The sequence below is a fragment of the Brassica napus genome, chromosome C8, assembly GCF_020379485.1.
Source record: "Brassica napus cultivar Da-Ae chromosome C8, Da-Ae, whole genome shotgun sequence".
NCBI classification, from domain to species: Eukaryota; Viridiplantae; Streptophyta; class Magnoliopsida; order Brassicales; family Brassicaceae; genus Brassica; species Brassica napus.
The window spans coordinates 1786110-1804401 of record NC_063451.1 but is presented as its reverse complement, the minus strand read 5'-3'; the positions used below and the strand labels follow the sequence as shown (position 1 = coordinate 1804401).

At 38.5% G+C, this 18292-nt stretch overlaps 4 protein-coding genes across 15 annotated transcripts; 1 reads left to right on the top strand and 3 right to left on the bottom strand.

Annotated features, from left to right (window-relative positions):
• Positions 1–352: 352 nt before the first annotated feature.
• On the bottom strand, positions 353–4527 carry LOC106365687 (diacylglycerol lipase-beta). 5 transcript variants are annotated; one of them, XM_013805154.3, is made up of 14 exons: positions 4064–4527; positions 3782–3920; positions 3171–3390; positions 2812–2912; positions 2611–2732; positions 2434–2525; positions 2222–2327; positions 1945–2099; positions 1757–1854; positions 1550–1671; positions 1371–1468; positions 1089–1297; positions 656–989; positions 353–569 (listed from the first exon to the last, which is right to left on the bottom strand). In XM_013805154.3, exons 1-14 carry the CDS (start codon positions 4322–4324, stop codon positions 488–490), a joined length of 2139 nt encoding a protein of 712 aa, XP_013660608.1. In that variant the 5' UTR covers positions 4325–4527; the 3' UTR covers positions 353–487. The 5 variants fall into 5 exon arrangements, with proteins under 5 accessions (XP_013660608.1, XP_013660607.1, XP_048621554.1 ...); XM_013805153.3 differs by having other exon boundaries at positions 656–995; positions 4064–4526; XM_048765597.1 differs by having other exon boundaries at positions 656–995; positions 3171–3378; positions 4064–4526.
• Positions 4528–5386: 859 nt separating this feature from the next.
• On the bottom strand, positions 5387–7482 carry LOC106365686 (pentatricopeptide repeat-containing protein At1g05750, chloroplastic). The gene has a single exon (XM_013805151.3). It carries the CDS (start codon positions 7355–7357, stop codon positions 5846–5848), a length of 1512 nt encoding a protein of 503 aa, XP_013660605.1. The 5' UTR covers positions 7358–7482; the 3' UTR covers positions 5387–5845.
• A 3-nt stretch (positions 7483–7485) lies between these two features.
• On the top strand, positions 7486–9039 carry LOC125591404 (selenoprotein F-like). Its single transcript, XM_048765596.1, has 4 exons — positions 7486–7725; positions 8037–8095; positions 8222–8403; positions 8783–9039. The coding sequence occupies exons 1-4, from the start codon at positions 7554–7556 to the stop codon at positions 8853–8855; spliced, it is 486 nt and encodes a 161-aa protein (XP_048621553.1). The 5' UTR covers positions 7486–7553; the 3' UTR covers positions 8856–9039.
• A 140-nt stretch (positions 9040–9179) lies between these two features.
• Positions 9180–11522, bottom strand: LOC106365683 (transcription factor bHLH153). Of its 8 annotated transcripts, none has more exons than XM_022708009.2 (6): positions 11402–11509; positions 10087–10209; positions 9940–10002; positions 9794–9859; positions 9647–9691; positions 9180–9573 (listed from the first exon to the last, which is right to left on the bottom strand). In XM_022708009.2, exons 2-6 carry the CDS (start codon positions 10195–10197, stop codon positions 9412–9414), a joined length of 447 nt encoding a protein of 148 aa, XP_022563730.1. In that variant the 5' UTR covers positions 10198–10209; positions 11402–11509; the 3' UTR covers positions 9180–9411. The 8 variants fall into 8 exon arrangements, with proteins under 8 accessions (XP_022563730.1, XP_013660603.1, XP_013660602.1 ...); XM_013805149.2 differs by lacking the exon at positions 11402–11509 and adding an exon at positions 10895–11380; XM_013805148.3 differs by lacking the exon at positions 11402–11509 and adding an exon at positions 10895–11376 and having other exon boundaries at positions 9940–10005.
• Between the last annotated feature and the right edge of the window lie 6770 nt (positions 11523–18292).

The following is an 18292-nucleotide window of genomic DNA, read 5'->3' as shown; positions in this document are numbered from 1 at the left end:
TATATCTCCTCTGTCTTGAACAAATGAATATCATTACAATATCGAGTATCAATTGTCTAATACATAACTGTATAGATACTGATATATTTTGTAATGCAATGTGCACGAAAAAGTTTAAATTTGGTAATTCAAAATATTATCTTGGATTTTGTTTAGCAATTAATTTCTTATAATCAACTGTAAAATGTATTAAAATCGAATATAATTTTTAAATCGTTTAATATGTTTGAGAGAGAGAGTGAAAATGCTTTTCTTGGTTATGTAGTAAAAAGTCCTTCACTTTGCAAAAGAAAAATAAACCGATCCAATCCAAGTAAACCGAGTCAGCTTAATCAGTTTTGGGCCACAAGAGTAAAAAAAAGGCTTTAACTATCGTTTGAATATAAAATGACAGTAGTTCACTCAATAATGTTTGTTGTTTGATGATTAAATAGAAACATATATGCACGTTGTGTTGTTTAATCGGAACATCTTTCATGTCTCTCTGTCATACTACTATATCAGGTTCACTTGTAAGATCGCAGAAGAGATTCCGAGACTCTAGAACCTTGTGCATCGCATGTCTACACCTGGAGTGAAAAAAAAAAAACAAGACTCGGAGAGAGTGTTTCATTATAAGAAACCAAAGTTTTGGCTTAGAGTAAAGAGTTGCTACCTCCAAGGAAGATGATCAAGGAACATTGATGGAGAAACCATAAGCTCTTTAAAGCTCTCTCTTTTTGCAACATACGCTTTGTAACCAACACTTGTCACATCACATATCGGCCATCCTCGCCATATCGGCACGCTCATGTTGTTTACTTTCGGTACAATATGGATGACCAAACCCGGCAAGAACATCTCCGGAGCTTCATCATCATCTTCTTCTCCTCCTCTTGTTGGCACTGTCTCCATAAACTGAGTCACAGGATTATCCGTTGAGGCCACCAGCTCGTGGAACGGATTAATGAACTCTTCGTCGTGTTGCCTCACTTCCGCTTCAGCTGAATCTTCAACTTATTAAGACAAGAAGAAACAAATCTTTTCTCATTAGGTTAATCTTTCTTGATGGAGAAGTTATCATCAACAGTGAGATAAAAAGTTGTTACCAGTTATTATTGATGATGGTATTGCTTCTTCTCCTTCGACAACATTTTGTCGTTGGCGTTTGCTAGCAGACAAGAACCGGCGCGCGAGTCTGAAAATGAGTGCTGTGTCAGCTTTAGGGTCTTGAGATAGCACTTTGAGCGCTGCTACTTGGAGCCGGCGGATTGATCCATAAGAGAGCCGTGATGAGAACTCGTTATCTAGTACAATGCTGGTGAGGGACTATAAAACATTAGTGACTTAAATAAATGTCAGCATATGATTCGTTACAAAACGAATCTAACCTTGTAACAAACTCCGAACAAGCTTCTGCCACATCTGAATCTACACATGGGAGTGGTCCGTATGCATATACATAGAGGTTAGGGAACCTGCAACGAAGCTATACGCCACAATATAAATGAATAAAAGATATAGTAAAGGAAAAGATAAATGTAACGTTTTTGTGATATTGAGAACATACTCTAACTCCTAGTAACGAGGCAATAGCACCTCCTAAGGAATGTCCAACGATGCGGATGCTGTAGCCATCACACTCGCATCCATCACCAATTAACGAGGACAGGAACCCAATAGATTCTGATTCTGCATACTCCATTTGTATGATTAGCTTAGAAAGATCTCGTGTTTTGAACACAAAATAGTAACAGTTAATACTCTAAACTCTTACCTCCAAATTTGGGTTCTCCTTCTATTTGCATAAACAGATCTCTTGCAGCTTCTACTATTCCTGAATGGCCGTAGTGTGTGTCCATAACATGAATGTGACTGACATAAACACACATGAAAAAACAATAATTATTTCACTGTTTCTTATAAGAGAGAGAGAGAGAGAGAGAGAGAGAGAGAGAGACTGACTTTGTTAGCCCTTCCAAGTCTTCATCAGTTAGTGAACAAGCACGGCCCAAACCATCGGTTATTAGATCCTCAGCCGTCTCGGTTCCTCTAACAGCAATTACAACGCATCTAAGATAATGCAAGACTACAACGAAGTACGTTGCTTTACACTTCTCCTGCAATAACAGAATAATTACATAAATAGATGAGAAACGATTCTAGTGCATTGAAGCCCACAAGATACTCAAAAAAACTTCAAATAAACAGAACACATAGGATTGAAAGGAACAAAACTTACACTACAAATGCGACCTCGTCTAAGAACATGAGCAGGAAAATCTATGAACTTAAGGAAGGCAGCTGCATGGCCTCGCCACCAATTGTCACCATCAAGCTTAGGCCGCCTGCCAATAAATTGCAAAGAACCTTCTCACATTAATATCAAATGAGTTTGACTTTTAAAGAAACAAGTTGGAGTTTCTTCAAACGAGCTAACCAGGTATAGTATACCATTTACGGCTCCAAGGTGTTAGTATCCCTTGCCTACATATCCATGTGCATAGAAACAAAGCAGGGTTTCTCCCAACGTCTAGCAGTGGCCCCTGCACAGTGCCACACACGCAGGTGAGATATAATCTACCCATCTGAAAAAAGAGCTTTGGGGGGGTTTGTGTTGTTCAAACGTACTGTATAAGCAGCTTCTGCAAACTTATGCAACGTGGCAGCCTCCTGAAGATGAAACGCTGGAGCTTCTATATAGTCTTCATGCGATTCAGGAAACTGGTTGTTATTCTGCAACAGAGCAAGCCCTGAAATAGACGAAGTGATTAGAGACTTCTCCACATTGTTTATTTACTAAATAGACTAAAAGTTTCAGATCTTACTAACCTGCTAAAAACTCCAAGTGGCCAGTGCCTGATGCACGATATGAAACAAGATCACCTAGCAGTCTTGCAACTGAACACACTTCGTCTTCCTCAATAACTCCCCTGGAGCAGAAAAACAAATTCTAAGAGTCTGAACTTGCTATAGACAAAAACAAAATCAGTTTCTAGAGTTTTGCACACAAATTAAGAAACTAGTTAAATGTTCAAATTTGCCATTGTTTGACCATTATAATTGCATAACATTTATTGTTTATTTTAGTTTAATTAGGGGCAAAAGAAATAAATTAATAAAAAAAATTGTATTGAAATCATAAGAGGATAACAAAAAATTTATGAACACTTAGTATTCACTAAACTTACATGTATTCGCGACGCCCAAGACAGCACAAAACTTCACGAATCCCATGGTCAAACACCTCCTGGTAATGAGCTTTCCAGGCATCATCTTGAGTCGCATAGAAAGACCGCCATTGCAGTATATCTGATCCCGTAAAGCATTGAGCCAACGCAACAAAGCAAACAGTGATCAAGAAGGCAACCTGCAGCGTTTGCTTCCACCCACGCGTGTCTGGTGATAGCCCTGAGCAAAGAAAGTTACTAAACAGATTCTTCAAACACGAAAAAAAATGCTTGGATAAGCAATTACATAGCTGAATAATTGAACTAGAAATAAAGCTTCAACTAAGGTCAAACAACATCCAATATTCAACAGAGAGGGAAGATATCAAGATTTTAACTGGCCAAGTACGTCACTTTAGACAACCAAATCAATGTAAATTAAATTCTTGAATAACTGAACTACAAAATAACCAAAGAGGTTCTTAAACACGAAAAAAGTGCATAGATAACAATTACATAGCTAGATAACTGAACTACAAACTTATATGAGGCCAAACAAGATTACAACTGCCCAAGTAGGTGACTTTAGACAGGCAAACCAATGTAAATTTATGTGTCTTTTAAGTTTTTACCTAAAACGCAATGTCTTGGCAATCCATCAGGGGAAACAAAGGTGGAGACACGGAACATAAGGTAAGTTGCACCAATAAATTGCAGTAGAGTAATTACCATTGCAAACCGTGTCCACCAAAGCCACGTCTTATACTTCATCTGCAAATCCAATTAAGCCAACATCAAAGTAAATAAACTATTAAACACTAAAGAGAAATGTATACATCAATGAACGCAACACTTTTCCTTCAAAGACGAGATTTTTAAAACGAATATTCACAATTTAGAGGAAAAGGCGTTACCTTTCGTTCGAGGCTGTAATGAGTAGGAGACTCCATGATGGTCATAGCCATGAGTTCCTGTGCAGACCCGACCTTAACCATAACGGCGAGTTTGACGCAGGCGGCTACACAGACGGCGTAGAGGGGGAATAGCTGGGCGGTGCTGTCGCAATTTGAGTTGGAGACGAGAGTCAGAACGCCGCCGGAGACAATCACGGCCAAATTGGCAATGCCGAGAACCATAATCGTTTTCCTAACTCTCTTCAACCTCGAAATCCACATGATTGGGTTCTTGTTCCGGTGGTGGTCGTTGTCGGAGATTAGAAGGTCAATGTCTCGACGGGCAAGGAAGCACGAAGAGACACATCTCCGAGAGAAATCCGCACTCGGATCTCTGTCGTTTTTTTTCCAGATATGTTTTTTTGAGAGAGAAAGCAATTTGATCTTTGGCTGACACAGTTGGAATCTATGTCCGAACGAAATAGAAATAAATAAATAACACGGAACACTTTATTAAAAGTTAGTTAATACTAGTATATGGTTTGGCTTGTTCCCAAAATTATATTTCATGACTAATTATTCCCACGTTACATGATAAAATCCCGAACCCAAAATCCGAACCGAATGCGAACCGAAAAATCCGACCCGTTATCCGACCCAAAACGTAAAAATACTCGAACGGGTCTTGTAGGGTGGTACAAAAAATATCCGAACCCGAAGTGTTATTAACCGAATCCGAACGGGTAACCCGAAAAATCCGAAATTAATAGTCAATATAAATATTTTTAAATATATATAAGTATTCCAATTATTAAATTCAATATTTGTGGTAATATATATATAGTAATAAATATTAAAATTCTAATAAATGCTTTAGGTACACAATTAGTTATAAATAAGTATTTTATAATTTGCTCATTGAAATAAAAAGTCTACTCTCTATAAGGTAATATATATTGTTTATAAATGATGTTTGTTTTCATGCTTGATTTAACATTTTATTGTTATTTTATCAATTTTATATGTGATAGGTTAATTTTTATTTAATTTAGATATTTTTCTTTATGTTTTACTTCAAAAATTTTGTTTTTTACTTTGGTTATATCTGAACCGAACAGATATAACCCGAACCCGTACGATATATGATTACTTTATGGGTTTTATGATGCAATACAATTTTGAACCGAACCCGAAATGTTATCATCCGAGCCTGACCCGTACTAATAAAATTTTAGTATGGGACCTAGAAGCGTAAACCCGAAAATCCAAAAACCCGATCCGAGTGCCAACGGGTACCCGAACGCCTAGGCCTAATGATGAATATTGAGTTGGCCTTGGTCAAAGTTTGGAGTAACTGTAATCATTTTTTTTCTTTTTGAAACAAATCGATATCTGTTATATTAAAAACAGAGAAATGTTAATAAATGTTTTGGTTGGTAAAAAAAAACACAGAGAAATGTGAAAACAGAGCAGTCTCTCTGACAGAGCAGAGTTTTGGAATGCTAGAGTGGTTTTTTTATGTGCATGAAGAGGCTGAAGAGAGCCATGAGGTTGAGACGAGTCTTTTTCAACGATAACATGACCAGACACAGATGAATACAAATGGACAATGTCGGCATGAGGAGATGCCTATGAAGAAAGGGAGCTCGGATTCTAAGCTTATCAACTCACGGGAGTACCATGTTTTCAGTGTGGCCTCTATACACCAGATTTATATATAGGGGTATGCTTCAGATCTTTGCTCAATGACCTTGGCAACAAGGTTGGTGCATATGGCTGGGGTTGGTGAAAGTCCCTGGGATTTCAATCACCTATGTGATCACCATCAAGGGTTTCAACCACACTGCATTGTAATCGCGAATGAGAAGAAATAAGCTCTAGAACCTCTCGGATATAACCGGCCTCAACATGGGCACTGTCACCGGCCATGAACACATGCGTTCGATCATCAATCTCTATAGAACTAAACCCAGGCTGCTTCTTTAGACCTAGACCTTTCATCTTCCTTCTCATCTTACTTGCTCCTTCCCATTGTCCATCAGCGGCATACATGTTCGAAAGAATCACGTAGTTAGAATGGCTCTTCACTTTAAGCTCACTAAGACGCTTCATCATCCTCTCTGCTAGCTCTGTATCGTTCCCATGAGTCCTGCAGGCTGCAAGCAACGAGCCAATCACAACTTCATTCGGCTTCATCGGCATGCTCTCTACCACCTTCAAAGCCTCTTCCAACCTCCCAGCACGACTATACAAATCCACTAAGCATCCGTAGTGTTCAATCCGAGGCGAGATTCTATAATCCCTTTTCATAGCTTCGAAATACCGTACACCTTCTTCAACTAAACCTACATGACTACAAGCGGTTAACGCCCCTGTGAAAGTCACCGCGTCGGGTTTAAACCTCTCTTCTTGCATTCTTCTAAAGTAGACCAAAGACTCATGCGCATGCCCGTTAGCAGCAAAACCAACAATGACTGAGTTCCACGAAACCACGGTTCGTTTCTCCATCTCATCAAAAACCTGTCGAGCAAACTCCACACACCCGCACCGACAATACAAATCAATCAGCGAGTTACTAACCCTAACATTGTTCTTAAAATCCTGACTCACAACAAAACGATGCACCCACAATCCAAAAGACAAAGCACCAAGGTTTGCGCAAGCGGCGAGAGCAGCGATGACAGCGACGTAATCTGGCTTCACTCCAGAGACTTGCATCTCACGGAACCACGCCAAAGCTTCCTCGTGCAAACCCTTTTTAACAAACCCGTTTATCATAGCCGTCCAAGAAATCAAGTCTCTCTCAGGCATTTCGTCGAACACCTTCGCGGCGTCGTCGACTCGGCCGCTCCTCATGTAACCGTCGATCATTGTGTTCCAAGTAACCGAATTTTTATCTTCCACGCGATCGAAAACCAGCCTAGCCTTCCTAAAACGTCGGCGTTTGGAGTACATGCCGAGAATCGCGGTGCCGACCATGACCTGGTTTCTATCGAGGCCGAGTTTACAAGCATACCCGTGAAGCGAATCGCCAAAGGGTTCACAGTCAGCGCATCCAGAGAGTAGAGCGATGAGAGTGATGTGGTTAGGCTCCACGCCGGCGAGTCTCATGGCGGTGAATTCCTTCGCTGCCTCGGCTAATCGACCGTTGCGTGAGAGGAGAGTGATGCGGGAAGTCCATGAGACGGTGGTTTCGGAGGTTGATTGATTCAGCTTCTGATGAAGCTTTGGATTGGGGTGGTTATTGCGAGAGATGAAAGGTGTTTGTTGCGGTGGCGCCGGCGATGGAATCCCGACGGCGGGAAGGAGAGCCATTGGATATGCGTGTGGTGTGATGTGCTAAACCGGGAAAATCTGATTTTGTTTGGTTTTATATTACCCGGTCTTTATAAACCGGAGATTACTGCATTTTGGTTTTCGGATATTTGAAACCGGGATTAACCGGATCGGATTACCAGCCATTAATTTCGCATCTGCCAAGGCTTTGGATCTGTTGAAGAGAAAGAGAGAGATGGAGATGGCTCGAGCGTGGTCGAAGATGATGACGGTGATGATCTTGATGTTGACGTCGACGATCTCGGCGAAAGAGCAGCTGAGCACTAAGGAGTGCGAGGATCTAGGGTTCACCGGCCTGGCTCTCTGCTCCGATTGCCACTCGCTCTCTGAATACGTCAAGGACCAAGGTTCGTTCCCTTATATGATCTGAGTTAGAAACTTGATATGAATATGTGTGAAGATCTGAAACGCGAAATTGTGGATTAGGATTAGTTAAGAAGAGACGAATGTGTCTTTAGATTTTGTGAATTTATGAGCTTGACATCTTTCTCTTGAGGAGGGGAAGAAGAAAGAACAAGCCATTACTGAATTAGAATAGCTCTGCTCTCCCATAGTGTAATGTGTGTGTATATCAAACTCTTTTGAGGGCTATCATATTCTATACACCAATGTTTTTGATTTTTTGGATATGCTTATATTAGTATTGTGTACTTTGCAGAGTTGGTATCTGACTGCTTGAAATGTTGCGCTGATGATTCTGAGGATTCCATGAGTAAGGTATGCTTTTCAAACTGAGAATAGATTAGACAAGGAGATAGAAACGTCTTCTCTAACATTCATTGAATGAAGATTAGGAGAGTGATGACTCATTTACACTTTTTGTTTTTCTTTTCGCGACTGCAGATTACTTATTCAGGAGCTATATTGGAGGTGTGTATGAGAAAGCTGGTTTTCTATCCTGAGATTGTTGGTTTCATTGAAGAAGAGAAACAAAACTTCCCTACCCTTAAAGTTGAGTACGTTTTCAACTCACCGCCCAAGTTGATCATGCTCGATGGAGATGATGAACGTAAGGAAACTATAAGGTACAAATTGCTTTCCCCCCCTCTTTCTTCAACCTTTTTTTGCTCTGGAATTATCTGAATTTGTGAGCTCTTAATTTAACAAAGAGTTCTGGTATTTGACTCGAGTTTATCTGACTTCAAGTTAACTTAATAGGCTAATGTATTCATTGTTAGCATGGTAGATAAATGTGTAAATGCAACTATCAAATTATCATTCACTCTCTGGATGCTCTGGTACATTTTATGACTACTGAAACCTCCTCTTTTCAAAATTAGTTTCTGGAGGAAGATACTATTATTATTTAAGCATGAATAAATCAAAACTAGTGACACCTCATCCACATTTAGCAGAAGGGCTATACTCCAACGTTGTTACTCAGCTTTTTTGCTTGCTTTGCAGAATCGACAACTGGAAACGCGAGCATCTACTGCAGTATATGCGGGAGAAGGTCAAGCCTACTTCATCAAGTTAGTGTAATCACTCTAATCATTTTGTAGGCTGAGTACCTGTGTCAAAAGCACTGTGATCTAATAGTTAAATAACATATTGTGATCGACTTGTCTTTACTTTCTCCATGCTATTTGTTCCCTCGTCATCAGTAGTCTGTATGTTCTGAACCTTTGCAATCCTAAGTATTAATGCCTTCTTCCAATGTTCTTATGAAAGAGTAACGCCAATCTTTTTATCTATTACTTGGCTGTTTAGTATAATTACAATCAAAATCCATCTAACTTCTTCTGTTATAACGGATAGCTTTGGTAAGATCACAACAAAAACTAAGATATCTGAGGCAATCTTTGGCATAAAAATTACTTAGCATTAGAATCGTTTGGTTTATGTTTAGGCAAATTACATAATAAGCTGGTCAAATAGTAAACAGCCATCACCAACTCTGAGCTGTTCTAAACCAACTTCATGCGTCTCTTGGTCTATGTATGATACAGAGGCATCATCTGAACAATAAAAGTTGGCCATCTTCTTTTGGCTTAAGACGAAGATCGTAGTAGGTTGGGAAGAGTCTGAAACAGTCATCTAAAGGGTGATTGAGACTTGACACCAAAAGCTGGAGATGGAGGAGTCTTCACGGGCGCCCAGATATCAGCCCCGTTGCTTTGAGCAACTCCTGCTGTATACTCCATTGGAACAAGACATAGTCCTCTGTTTCTCAGGCTGTACTGCTCCAGCTCCTCCTGTAAGATATAGTTCAGATCCCGAGTGTGGAGTATCAGATTGTGATAGTGAACCGGGAATAAATGTGTTCACCTGCGTAGCGGAGGTCATTGTTTGCAGATACGGAGCGCTTAGCACCTGCACAAGAAGAACATGACGTTTTCTTAAGTAAGAAGATGAAAGAATCATGGTTGGTAAATGGTAATGGTATCGAACTGATATGAAGAGAAATGAGCAGACCTTCACTTGTTCATGTAGAAACTCTATGTAGTGCAACGCGTCTTGAAGAACTGATGCAGTGTCGGTCTGTGGCGTTGAGGAGTCACAGAAGATTAGAGAAAAACAAAAAAGCAAATGTGGAGAGGAATTCTAACAGGAAAAGTTACCTTTCCGTAAGGGGAAACTATCTGTTGAAGAGCTGAGATACGTTCTCCAGCTTTGTCCTTTCTCTGCTGTTTAAACCATTTAAGAGAACAAAGATGGAAGAATCATTACCATGCTGCACTCTCGAGAGAACTAGGTTTAAGCAATACCTTGGAACTGAAAGAGAGATCAGACTTATGGCGCTTGATGCTATTTTCTTCAAGAGAACAGACATTCTGCTTATTTTCCATCATCATTCCAGCTTCTCTAGAGAATTCCATCCCTCTGCGACTCTGTCAATTAAAAACACATCAAGAAATGTGAAAACTTATCAACGGTACATGGTTAATATTATATTACTACAAGAGGAAGACATTTCCCAAGAGGGTTAACAGACCAAGAAGATTACAAGATCTATATGAATGAGGATCTATGTATTGAACAAATCAATGCATTTGGGAGACAGGATATGGATTTGAGGAAATTTAGCCAAGACAAAGGTTTGGTCAACGAAGTAGGCAAGGACCTTGTGGTCAGAGGCTAAAGCCTTCAGAGTTCACATCAGCTTAAGTATTATTTTAAGGATTTGTAAGCACAATTATAAGCTCAAACAGAATATCTTATGGTAACTTGCTTAAAATATTTCCTTAATACACATAAACTGACAATAACATCTTATCTGCATGAATCACTTTCTTCCCTTAAAAACAGGAGAAAACCCAAAACAAAAATCCTCCACGCAACAAAGGAGAACAAATAGACTTCCTCAGGGGATTATTGAACAAACTTAAAACAATAAAATAACTTATACTCCGCTACAGTAAATTAACTATCTGAGTAGAAAGAAACTGTAGGACATTATCGAGAAGCTAATCCAGCTGAAAGTCGGCACCAAGAAGAGGAGATAGAGAAATAAATATGCTAGAAGTTTGTATAACTAAAGAAACAGAACAGAGAGAGAGAGAGAGAGAGGCTTACAAACTGGCAGAAGAGTATAAGAAAAAGATATTTTCTTCAAGAACACACCACCCACAACTTCTCAAATCTCCAATTTTTATCCCTCAAAACCCTAAAAACAATTGTATTATTTTTGTCCTTCAGCTTCTTGACAACACAAAAACCGATTAGACACAAATGTTTCTCCCTCTCTCTCTCTCTATGTTTTGTGTTTTCTCAGTACAAAAGGAAAACTCCAAACCGAATTACATGAGAGTCTTTTGGCAGGTGATGAATAAGAAGAGCTCAGACAGACTGAGTGAAAATGGTGGAGTCGTTTCTTTAAAGAAGGATTAGAGCATTCGCAAAAATCTCGGCGTTAGAAAAGGGGAGAGAGAAGACACTGTGAATGTATATATGCTAAAAGAACATCTACTATCATTTTACAACTTTTATAAAGTTCTAACAGATGACTAGAGAGTAAAGACTAATTCCTAATTAATTCAGACTAATTGCATTATGTTTCTCCTGGAATAAAGAAATGCTTACTATTTAACGTTAAAACTTTTTTCCTTAAAGTGAATACTGCTCCTGGAAAACATTTGATTGATATTTTATCATAATAGTAACAATTTGACAGCTATTATGCAACCCATAGGGATGGAGAAAGGTCCTAGCTAGAAGTTATATCACTCCCCCAGGTAGAATTCGCTTTTATTTTTTTTTTCCACACTAGTCATCATTATCATCACTATAGCTAGCATGTAGCCTTATTTTTCTTTGTTTTGACAGTGACATTTGAAAAGTTGTTTTTAATTTGTCAAAACATTTGACCAACTCCTATCTTTTCCTTTCAACTTTTTTGCCTTTCTCTTTCTTTTGAATTTTTCTCTCTTTGAAAATTAACCTCAAAAGTCATTTCAAACAGAGAGAGAGAGAGAGAGAGGTTAGCGCATCTGAATACAGCCAGTACAATTCTCTGAGTTGTTGATATTTCAAGGTAAAATTATAAATCAATCAATCGGTTTCACAATGAAAAGAAAACATGAACAAATGAAAACAAAATAAAGAGAAAGAAAACATCAATTCTTTACAAAATATAGTACAGTGTCACTCACTTTTACATTATTATTGTCATAAAATATGCTACACGTAATTAAATTTGTATCTAGTAGTATCCGTAAATTAATCATAAGTATTACTCACAAGGGAATTAGATGTAGAGTGATAATAAATATGTTAGCTTAAATTATTGAAGTGACTGAGAGACGAGTAAGACAACTTTAAGCTTGTCTGACGTCAATGCAAACACGCACAGAGATTCAGACACGCTCACAAGACGCGCGCGCGTGCGCATAAATATCACAAACTCCCGCTTTGAATTCATTCACGTTTCAGGGGTTCGAAAGAATTGTTGAATAATTCCAATTAATTTGAGGAGTAAGTTAACTCATTAAAGTGAAGTTTGATGGGTTAAGGAAAAAGGAAAACATATCGAGTTTAGGAATGTTTCCATATTATTATTAGGAAAAGATGTAGCTTTGCCCTTAGGAAAATATGTAGTTTTGCCCTTAGGAAAATATGTAGCTTCTTCCTATATAAATAGTTCTCATGGAGAGATGTTCCATAAAAAAGAGAAACACATTGAAATGTTTAGTTTGGAGAGAGTTTCTAAATCTAATAAGAAAAGAAGTTCTTATAATCTTTGTGTTTGTGCAACTTTAATTGGTATCAGAGCTCCAGGTTTCGAAGATCGTTTACAAGAGGAGTTGTAACTTCGATCAAAACATGGGAGATGATTCTCAAGCACGTGATAAAGGTCTTGAGATGAAGAAGGACATACGATGTCCGATGCTAACATCGACCAACTACACCGTATGGTCGATGCGAATGAAAGTGATGCTTCGTTTATACGAAGTTTGGGATACGATTGATCCAGGGAGTAACGATGCAAAGAAGAACAATATGGCGATTACTCTAATCTTTCAATCAGTCCCGGAGGCGCTAATACTTCAGATTGGAGAACATGATACATCGAAGAAGATTTGGGAAGCTATCAAATCCCGTAACCTAGGTGATGATCGCGTGAGAGAAGCAAGGTTACAAACTTTGATGTCTGAGTTCGACAAACTGAAGATGACAGACACAGACACGGTAGATGACTACTCAGGAAAAATTTCAGGCTTAGCATCAAGAGCAGTCGCGTTAGGAGAGATAATGGAAGCATCGAAGCTGGTAAAGAAGTTTCTGAAGGGACTTCCAAGAACGAAGTTCATTCACATCGTAGCTTCGTTAGAACAAGTGCTGGATCTAAATTCAACGGGATTCGAAGACATTGTTGGGAGATTGAAGGCTTTCGAAGAACGCATCAAAGAAGAAACCCAAGATGAAGATCAATCGAAGCTAATGTTTGTAAAGAATGATGCACAAGGTCGTGGAAGCCATAGCAACTAGCGAGGAAGAGGCAGAGGTAGAGATGGGTTGTGAGGTTAATATGAAAGAAGACTTACTGATGCTGAAAGATCCCCGTGGAAGGCTATTAGTACAAGTCGCAAGGCAACCAAACCGATTGTACAAGACGCCAATGGAGGTTGAATATCCGAAGTGTCTTCAAATACAAGAAACTGATGTTACATGGACATGGCATGCACGGTTAGAACATGTGAACTTTGGAGTCATGAAGAATATGGTAGACAAGGAGATGGTAGTAGGGATGCCTCAGGTGATACACGAGAAAGATATGTGCAGCGCCTGCTTAGTTGGGAAGCAAACTCGTAAGTCTTTCCCGCCTAAAGCAAAGTATCGAGCATCACACGCATTGGAGTTGGTACATGGTGACTTGTGCGGTCCGATATCACCATCAACACCAACAAACAATAGATATGTATTTGTCTTAATTGATGATTACTCAAGATATATGTGGACGATGCTGCTAAGAGAGAAGAGTGAAGCGTTCGATCGGTTCAAAAAGTTCAAGGAGTACGTGGAGAATCAAACGAAGCTACAACTCAAGACTTTTCGCACCGATAGAGGATGAGAGTTCACATCTTCTGATTTCATTCGTTTTTGTGAAGAAAACGGTGTAACTAGACATCTCAATGCATCGTATACACTATCAACAAACGTGGACGAAGAACCAGGATCATTCAAACTTCCTCATATTGATGTTACAGAAGAAGGAGATGGTGATGAGCATCAAGATCACCAACACCACGAAGTAGCAGAGAACAACGATGCAAACCAAGACCAGTATGTAACATCAAGATATGGTCGTAACATCAGAAAACCAAAGCGGTTCGATGATTACATCCTACTCGCTGAATTTGAAGGTGGCAGACTCTTGCTCACCATCGATGGTGAACAAGAAAGTTACATCGAAGCCGCAGTGATACAAGCTTGGATCGATGCAATGAAGGCAGAGATCGAATCTATCATCAAAAATAAGACCAGGAAGCTCGTCACGAAGCCGGCAGGTGTGAAACCAATAGGTTTGAAGTGTATCTATAAGATCAAGAGGAATAGAGATGGAACGGTGATCAAATACAAAGCAAGGCTAGTTGCAAAAGGCTACGTGCAACAACAAGGCATAGACTTCGACGAAGTGTTTGCACCAGTTGCTCTAAGAGCTTGGAACATCAAACTCGACCGTGTTCTCAAGGAGATGGAGTTCACGAAGTGCACCAAGGAACCTGCAGTATATCAAAAGAAACAGAAGGGAGAGCTTCTGATCATAGCTATATACATCGATGACTTGTTTGTAATAGGGACTTCGCTCAATGTTATCAAGCAATTCAAAGATGATATGTCAAGAAGATTTGAGATGTCAGACCTCGAGATGCTTACATACTATCTTGGTATAGAAGTAACGCAAGGAGCCGATGGCATTCAGATCAAACAAGAAGGATACGCGCAAGGTATACTTGTCAAGACGAAGATGGAGTCATGTAACTATACTCACGTTCTGATGCACACGAGTTTGAAAGTATCAAAGGCAGAGGAGGAGCCTGAGATTGATGCAACATCGTATCGAAGCACCATAGGATGCTTAAGAGAGAGTCATAGAGAAGCTGTGAAGCATCTATACTCACGTTCTAATGCAACATCGTATCGAAGAAATGCGATGCACCTATTAACGGTCTACGCAAGTTCATCGGAGTTAAGAAGATCAACATACCTAAGATTCAAGTTGGAATTAAGGGGGAGAATGTTGGATAATTCCAATTAACTTGAGGAGCAAGTTAACTCATTAAAGTGAAGTTTGATGGGTTAAGAAAAAAGGAAAACATATCGAGCTTAAGAATGTTTCCATATTATTATTAGGAAAAGATGTAGCTTTGCCCTTAGGAAAAGATGTAGATTCTTTCTATATAAAGAGTTCTCATGGAGAGATGTTATATAAAAAAGAGAAACACATTTAAATGTTTAGTTTTGAGAGAGTTTCTAAATCTAATAAAAAGAGAAGTTCTTATAATCTTTGTGTTTGTGCAACTTTAAGAATCGCGTTCTAAAACGTTGAGTAGGTTAAATAGAGATTTGTGGGGACAGATGTAGAGACCGTGCGTCGCAAAAGTCCAAGGAATCAGCGTTTTCTTCAAACGGTTGATGGACCCCAACGCGTTTTTGGTCTTTGTCTCCATGTCACTATCTTTTTTTGTCCTTTTTTTTTTCTATCTTGTGGCGACCGGATTAGGTAATGTACTATTACCTCATATGTAATGGGTTAATGTTGGGCTTTAAATTTTGTAAGAAGTTAAAATTTGATTGGGCTTCGTTTTAAAACAGCCTGTAATGTTTTTGGCCTTTTAATGTACCTTTTGTGAGAGAAAAAAAGGACTCCAAAAACATTAAAAATGTTATTAACCAGACCGTGGATGACTCATAAGACTCATAACTAAGAGATTATGATTTGTAATCTTTCTATTTATCTATGACGGTGTAATCTCATATATAAGGAATCTCTATGTTATGAACAAAGATAGACTTTTCCATTACTTTTATAACATGTTATCAGCACGAAACTCTAAATCCCTAAGCTAATACCCAAATCGAAAAACCCTAAAACCCTAACCCTAGCCGGCGATCCGACGAACCCTAAACCCCGATCGTGTCTCTTGTTCCCGCATCTGTTACAGCTCGCGTCCGACGATCAAGGTGTTCCCGATCAAGCAACAAAGGACGTCCGTGACCCGATAGAAGTGACTCGATCCATTCCAGCTCGCGTCCTGTTCGTGTCCAACTCGCGGCTCAACTCTTTTGGTGGTTCGATTCAACAATCATCTAAGGTTAAAAGGTAATTCAAAACCTAAGAACCCATAATCGAACATGGATTAATTGATAAAGAATGAAACCCTAAAACCCTAATCTTTATGAATCAAAACCATAGGGTAATAGATCAAAAATCCTAATTGAGTAAATCAAAGCTCTAAAAGTTCGATACCCCAAACCCTAAATCATGTTCCTACATGATTAAAACCCCAAATCGGTTTTTACAAGTTAAAATCCGATAAACCCTAACTCTATATCTATAAACCCTAAATAATATAAGTATCAGAATTAATTATACTATAATTATCAAATCACATATTAAAACCCTAATCGAATTTTTTGAAATCAAAACTGTTTTCGGTTTTGATTATTGAGGTTTTAAATCTGATTGAATCTGATGCTATGTTGCTAGGATTGTTTGACCGTTAAATTGATAGATTTATTTTCTCATCCTGCTTGGTTAATTGTTCATCTGATTTAAAATTGTTTAAACCGACCAGTCTGTTAAAACATTGATTGAATCCGATAGGTTGCTAACTTGCTTTGCTTATATAATCCGATATGTTGATAGATTGATTGAAGTTTACTTGTTTAAAATCCGAATTATCTGATTGCATGATTCTTGAGGTTTAATATCATCTGCTAGGATTGATAGTTTTGTAATCTGATATGTTTTAAATAGAAACCCTAAATAATCCGTATGATATGTTATATTGATCTGATTTGGATGTCTTTGAGAATTGAGAATCCGTATGCTAGGTTGATAAATTCATGATAAAATCTAATGTCTTGAGGTTTAAGATTGAATGCTAAGTTCGATTAAATTGATTGATCTGATTATATGTTTTTGAGGTTTGATAAATTCGGATACTAGATAAATTATTTACACATAGTTTATGCTAAATACCAATCAGCCTTGAAACTGATTCATTGAAATTCATGCTTGAAATCTATATTTTATTATTGCTAAAATCAGCCTTGAAACTGATTCATTGAAATTCATGCTTGAAATCTATATTCTAGTATTGCTAATATCAGCCTTGAAACTGATTGAGTGATTAATAAATCTTTTTACTAGTCTTACTAAAATCCATTGATTGTTAAACCCTAATTGCATCATTAATTGAATCCGTTTTTGCTAGTCTTGATAAACCATAATATTATGAGCACATAAAAATAGTGTTGTTGAGACTTGCTAGAAATTGACTGATTGATTAAATGCCTTTAAGATTGATAGTCTCATTGTCCTCACAAGATTGAAATACGAATTGATTGTTTTTAAGAGTAAGGCCGGATGAAAATTATACCTAAATACTGAGTGATATATGATTTGAGATGTCGAAAATCAACCTGAATTTTGCTGCCCTAAATCTCTCTGGAGATAATTATTTACGGTGGGCATTGGATACAAGGATTATCCTAAAGTCAAAAAGACTTGGTGAATGTATCATAGAAGGCAATAATGCCAATGAGAAAGATTGATACATGGCAATATTAATTATTAGCCATCATCTTATTAAGAGTCTCAAAGATCAGTATCTGACTACAGAGAATCCTCTAGACCTTCGGACAGAGTTAAAAATCGAGATATAATCACCAAAGAACGGTGTTATTACCAAAGACTCTATTTGATTGGAGGAATCCCAGAATCCAGGACTATAAGTCTGTGGATGAGTCTATTGCTAGCTGGGCAAAATAATAGATTCCTGATGAGAAACAGTGAATTGAGACCTCCTGGATTAACCCCATTACCTGATACCAATAAGGCTGCAGAAGAAAAAAAAAAGGTAACCACGTCCAGAATGATAGACCACACGGTCATGGCCGTGGAGGGTGGAAAGGACGTAGCCATGGCCACTATAACACATTTGGCCGTGGGAATCACTATGGTAGAGGTCGTGGGTATCAACCCAATTAGAGTCATGGTCAAGGCAGTGGCCGTGGTATATCCTTTAAACCACAAAGCTCGACCAAATCAGTGTGCCATAGATGTGGAATGGGGAACCATTGGGCTAAGATATGAAGGACTCCCAAACATTTTTGTGACCTCTATCAAATAGAGTCTGAAAGGGAAGAATCCTGAAACCCACTTGGCCTATAAAGATTGTGAAAATAATTTCGAACATGATCAAGATGATCTTATGGAATATGAGACTTATGATTTCCTAAAAGAAT

Bases quoted from the DNA above. Each gene is read 5' to 3' on its own strand.
- LOC106365687 (XM_013805153.3), bottom strand. From the start codon at position 4,324: ATGTGGATTTCGAGGTTGAAGAGAGTTAGGAAAACGATTATGGTTCTC. The intron at 2,526-2,610 runs GTACGTTTGAAC...GGCACTGTGCAG, and splicing joins TTGCAGAAGCTGCTTATACA to GGGCCACTGCTAGACGTTGG. The intron at 996-1,088 runs GTAACAACTTTT...TGTCTTAATAAG, and splicing joins ACCATCATCAATAATAACTG to TTGAAGATTCAGCTGAAGCG.
- LOC106365686 (XM_013805151.3), bottom strand. From the start codon at position 7,357: ATGGCTCTCCTTCCCGCCGTCGGGATTCCATCGCCGGCGCCACCGCAA.
- LOC125591404 (XM_048765596.1), top strand. From the start codon at position 7,554: ATGGAGATGGCTCGAGCGTGGTCGAAGATGATGACGGTGATGATCTTG. The intron at 7,726-8,036 runs GTTCGTTCCCTT...TGTACTTTGCAG, and splicing joins TGAATACGTCAAGGACCAAG to AGTTGGTATCTGACTGCTTG. The intron at 8,096-8,221 runs GTATGCTTTTCA...TCGCGACTGCAG, and splicing joins CTGAGGATTCCATGAGTAAG to ATTACTTATTCAGGAGCTAT.
- LOC106365683 (XM_022708007.2), bottom strand. From the start codon at position 10,197: ATGGAATTCTCTAGAGAAGCTGGAATGATGATGGAAAATAAGCAGAAT. The intron at 10,006-10,086 runs GTATTGCTTAAA...TGGTTTAAACAG, and splicing joins ATCTCTCTTTCAGTTCCAAG to CAGAGAAAGGACAAAGCTGG. The intron at 9,574-9,646 runs GTGAACACATTT...TATATCTTACAG, and splicing joins CAATGACCTCCGCTACGCAG to GAGGAGCTGGAGCAGTACAG.